General features: G+C 56.0%; 1 protein-coding gene across 1 annotated transcript; it reads left to right on the top strand.

The window, feature by feature from the left end:
- The first annotated feature begins 1,471 nt into the window (after positions 1-1,471).
- Positions 1,472-3,868, top strand: LOC127159544 (uncharacterized). Its single transcript, XM_051102350.1, has 2 exons — positions 1,472-1,547; positions 2,644-3,868. Exons 1-2 carry the CDS (start codon positions 1,472-1,474, stop codon positions 3,732-3,734), a joined length of 1,167 nt encoding a protein of 388 aa, XP_050958307.1. The 3' UTR covers positions 3,735-3,868.
- The last annotated feature ends 899 nt before the right edge of the window (positions 3,869-4,767 follow it).

Raw genomic sequence — 4,767 nt, 5'->3', positions numbered from 1 at the left:
GCGTACCAGGCTGACCTGCTCAAAGAGTTGGATGAGGGTGAGGAGATCAAAGATAGTGATATCTCTGAGCTCAGGAGGACCGCTGATTTGTCTCTCCGCGCCACTAAGGAGACCGCCCGTGCCATTGGGCGGTCTATGGCAGCCCTTGTGGCCGCGGAGAGACATCTCTGGTTGACCCTGTCCGATATGAAAGAGAAGGACAGGGTCTTCCTTCTGGACGCCCCGCTTTCGCCTGCTGGTCTGTTCGGCGACGCCGTCAATGCCGTCGTCGACAGATACCAGGAGGCGCGTAAGCAAGCGGCGGCGTTCCAGCGGTTCCTCCCTCGCCGTCATCCAGCTCGTGGGGCTGCTGCGACGGAGCAGCCCCGGCCGTCTACCAGCTCCTCGTACAGGGAAGCACAAAAACAGAGCGTGGCCACTCACACTCCTCCCCATCGAGAGCGAGTGGTCAAACGCTCTAGGTCGAGGACCTCCCAGGCTAAGCCCGATCTGAGGGTCGTGCTTCAGTCGAAGAGGTCCTCGACCAAGCGGTCCTGACGGGTCGGGACCGCCGGGGGCAGCCCCATCTGGGGGGAAACGGGTAGCACCGCAGTATTCGGTGTCCGGGTCCCCCCCGTGCCCCCGGGAGATCGCCCTGCCAACCCTGCCAGTGTTTCAGGGCGCAGCGGTCTCCAGCGAGCATCCACCCCAGTTTTTCCCGCCCGGCAACGTAGCGGGGCTGGGGAGCTCGCTACCCCCGCGGGGGTCTCTGGGACCGCTGGTTCAGGTGCTTCCTGCTGGGCAACCGTTTCAGGACACCGTTCCAGCGGCCCCTGTAACACCAGAGGCCAGCCTCGAGAGGCTGGTTCCCTTAGTAGATCATTTGGCAGCGTGGAAACTACTGCCCAATGTGTCTGCTTGGGTCCTGCATACTGTAGAGCGAGGTTATCGCATTCAGTTCGGCGCACCACCTCCGCCGTTCAACGGGGTCTCTCCCACTCTGGTGGGCCCCGAGCAGGGTCTGGTAATGGAACAGGAAGTAGCCACTCTCCTGAGGAAGGAGGCCATCGAGGTGGTCCCTCCTCACGAAAGAGAATCCGGGTTCTACAGCCGGTACTTCATTGTTCCGAAGAAGGATGGGGGCCTGCGTCCTATTTTAGATCTGCGTCTGCTGAACCTCTCAGTCAAGAGACTGAAGTTCAAGATGCTCACCATCAAGCAAGTCGTGTCTCAGATCAGGTCCGAGGACTGGTTTGTCACGATAGATCTAAAAGATGCATATTTTCACGTCTCCATCCTTCCTCACCACAGGAAGTTCCTAAGGTTTGCTTTCAGGGGCGAAGCTTACCAATATCGGGTTCTTCCGTTCGGCCTAGCACTCTCCCCCCGCACTTTTACGAAGTGTGTGGATGCAGCTCTGGCTCCTCTGCGACTCCAGGGCATCCGCATACTCAATTACATCGACGACTGGCTGATCCTAGCTCAGTCGGAGATGGAGGCAGTTCGGCATCGAGATGTCGTTCTCGCTCACATGAAAGCGCTGGGGTTAAGACTGAACGCCAAGAAAAGTGTGCTTTCTCCATTACAGAGGACCACTTATCTGGGCGTGGTGTGGGATTCGACCACGATGCAGGCACGTCTGTCTCCTGCTCGGATCGAGTCGATCCTCACTGCAGTCAAGAGAGTGAAGGAAGGCCTGTCACTCACTGTCAAGCAGTTCCAGCAACTGCTGGGTCTGATGGCAGCAGCGTCCAACGTGATACCTTTTGGCCTGCTGTACATGAGACCCCTACAGTGGTGGCTCAAGACCAAGGAGTTTTCCCTGAGGGGAAACCCACTTCGCATGATCAGGGTCACGCGGCGTTGCCTACGTGCCCTGGACATGTGGAGGAAGCCTTGGTTCTTGTCTCAGGGCCCGGTGTTGGGAGCTCCTTGTCGCCGCGTAACGCTAGCGACGGACGCGTCCCTCACCGGTTGGGGAGCGGTCATGAGTGGCCACCCTGCCCGCGGTCTGTGGAGCGGTCGCCAACTCACGTGGCACATAAATTGCCTGGAGATGCTGGCCGTGTTTCGGGCTCTGAAACACTTTCTCCCGGACCTAAGAGACCGCCATGTGTTGGTCCGCACCGACAACACCTCGGTGGTCTCTTACATCAACCACCAGGGAGGTCTGCGTTCGCGCCCCTTGTACAAGCTGGCGCACCAGATCCTTGTGTGGTCCCAGGACAAACTCCTCTCGCTGAGAGCAGTTTATGTTCCTGGGCATCTCAACTTGGGAGCAGACATCCTGTCGAGACAGGGGCCGAGGCCCGGGGAATGGATGCTTCACCCCGAGGTGGTGAAGCAGATCTGAGAGTGTTTGGTCCAGCCCAGGTGGACCTGTTTGCCACGAGGGAGAACACGCAATGTCCCCTCTGGTACTCTCTAGTTCATCCAGCTCCCCTGGGGCTGGATGCCATGGTGCAGACGTGGCCGAGGCTACGTCTGTACGCCTTTCCCCCGATCGCTCTGCTCCCGGGAGTTCTAGAGAGAGTGCGCCGGGACGGGGTGTCCCTTCTTCTAGTAGCCCCGTACTGGCCGGGCCGAGTATGGTTCTCGGACCTGATTTCTCTCCTCGACGGCTCTCCCTGGGAGATTCCCGTCAGGGGAGATCTCCTCTCACAGGCAGGGGGTACCATTCTTCACCCCCGACCGGAGCTGTGGAAGCTTTGGGTGTGGCCTCTGAGGGGGCGCACCTCTTAGCTTCCGGTCTCTCAACTGAGGTTGTTGAGACCATCCTCCAATCTAGAGCTCCCTCCACGAGGAAACTGTACGCCTTGAAGTGGAAACTTTTCACTTCTTGGTGCGGACACCGCCAGCAAGACCCAGTTAACTGCCCAGTTGGTTCAGTGCTGGAGTTCCTGCAAAGCCGGTTGTCTGCAGGGTTATCCCACTCCACCTTGAAGGTCTACGTGGCGGCCATTGCGGCCTACCACGCCCCTCTTGGTGGTCTTTCCGTGGGAAAGGACCCTCTCGTTATACGTTTCCTCCGCGGTGCTTTGAGGCTCAGGCCTCCTGTACGACCTCGTGTCCCTTCTTGGGACCTGTCTGTGGTGTTAGAGGCTCTCTGCAGGCCTCCCTTCGAGCCTGTTGAGGAAATCTCGGACAGATTCCTTACTTTAAAAACTGTCCTTCTCTTAGCTCTTTCCTCCCTTAAGAGAGTTGGGGATCTTCAGGCCCTCTCTGTGGCCCCTTCTTTCCTGGACTTCGCGCCAGGCCTCTCTAAAGCTTTCCTGTTTCCAAAAGCGGGTTATGTCCCTAAGGTCCCCACCTTGACACCACGGCCTGTCGTACTCCAGGCCTTTTGTCCTCCCCCCTTTCGGGATGCTGACCAGCAGAAGCTTAATTGTATGTGTCCAGTGCGAGCGCTGGATGCATACGTCCACAGGGCTGCCAGGTGGAGAAAGTCAGACCAGTTATTTGTCTGTTATGGCCCCCCAAAAAGGGGCCTCCCTGCTTCTAAGCAAACTTTAAGTCGCTGGTTAGTGGACGCTATCCTTTCTGCTTATGAGGCTTCTGACCTCCCTCCTCCTTTAGGGGTCAGAGCCCATTCTACCCGGAGCATGGCTGCCTCCAAAGCTTTTCTTGCTGGGGTCCCCATGCAAGATATTTGCAACGCTGCGGGATGGTCCTCACCTTTGACCTTTGTTAGGTTTTATGAATTGGACCTGCGGGTCTCGCCTGGTACCTCTGTCCTTTGTCCTAGCACATCCTAGGCAGGGACTAGGGGTCTGGCGGCGTGGGCATCTCGTTCCCAAAGCGTTTCGACGCGGCTCGAGTTCCTGAAGGGGAACGTCTAAGGTTACGTATGTAACCCTGGTTCCCCGAAGGGAACGAGACGCCGCGTCTCGTAGCCATCCTCCTGCGTCCCTGCGAGCGCTGCTTCTCTCCTGGAAGCTGACGCTCGTTCTGGCGCACGTGCTTTTATGCTTCCTGGTCAGTGACGTCACCCACCTGTGACGTTTCGTTCTTCCATTGGTTTGATTGTACACGTGATTCAGAGCGCGGTCACGCTGAAGGCGTTCCCAAAGCGTTTCGACGCGGCGTCTCGTTCCCTTCGGGGAACCAGGGTTACATACGTAACCTTAGACGTTTTGTGCTTATCTTCGTCGGCTACTTCGACTTGGTAGTATCCAGATTTAAGGTCCACGACAGAGAACCATTTAGCACCACTGAGTGCTGAGAAAGTCTCTTCTATATTTGGAAGGGCGTATGCATCTTTAATTGTGCGCATATTAAGCTTCCGGTAATCAACGCAAAGCCTAATTTGTCCATTTTTCTTGCGAACCAGCACAATTGGAGATGCAAAAGGGCTTTCAGACTCTCTGATAATTTCAGCATCAAGGAGCTCTCTAAGGTGTTGCCTAACGGCTTCTCTGTCACTTGGATGAATCGGTCTTGGACGTTCCTTAAAAGGTGTCTCATCCTGTAGTCTGATGTGGTGCTTCACTACAGTAGTATGGCCATATGACAACTCATCAACTGCAAAAACTTCTGGTAAAGAATTTAATTTATCAGAGATACGCTTCTTTCACTCTTGAGGAATCGGCGAGTCATTAAGATTGAACACCAACTTCCCAGAGGACAACTGATTAGAGCAAGACAGTACATCAGGCTTCAGAGGAAGAACATGAGCAGCTGCCATCTCGGCAATCACACGCTTGGGATGAAGAGTAATATCATGTTCAGTCATGTTCTTTAGAGTGACAGGAATCTTGGAACAAGCTCGGTATGGGACATTCACCACAG

Source organism: Labeo rohita, unplaced genomic scaffold (genome assembly GCF_022985175.1).
Source record: "Labeo rohita strain BAU-BD-2019 unplaced genomic scaffold, IGBB_LRoh.1.0 scaffold_2260, whole genome shotgun sequence".
NCBI lineage: Eukaryota > Metazoa > Chordata > Actinopteri > Cypriniformes > Cyprinidae > Labeo > Labeo rohita.
The sequence above is the reverse complement of the archived record's forward strand: the minus strand, read 5'-3'. Positions and strand labels throughout refer to the sequence as shown.

Excerpts from the sequence above, each read along its gene's own strand:
- LOC127159544 (XM_051102350.1), top strand. The coding sequence starts at position 1,472 with ATGGAGGCAGTTCGGCATCGAGATGTCGTTCTCGCTCACATGAAAGCG. Across the intron at positions 1,548-2,643 it reads AAGACTGAACGCCAAGAAAA|GCAGGGGGTACCATTCTTCA; the intron begins GTGTGCTTTCTC and ends CTCCTCTCACAG.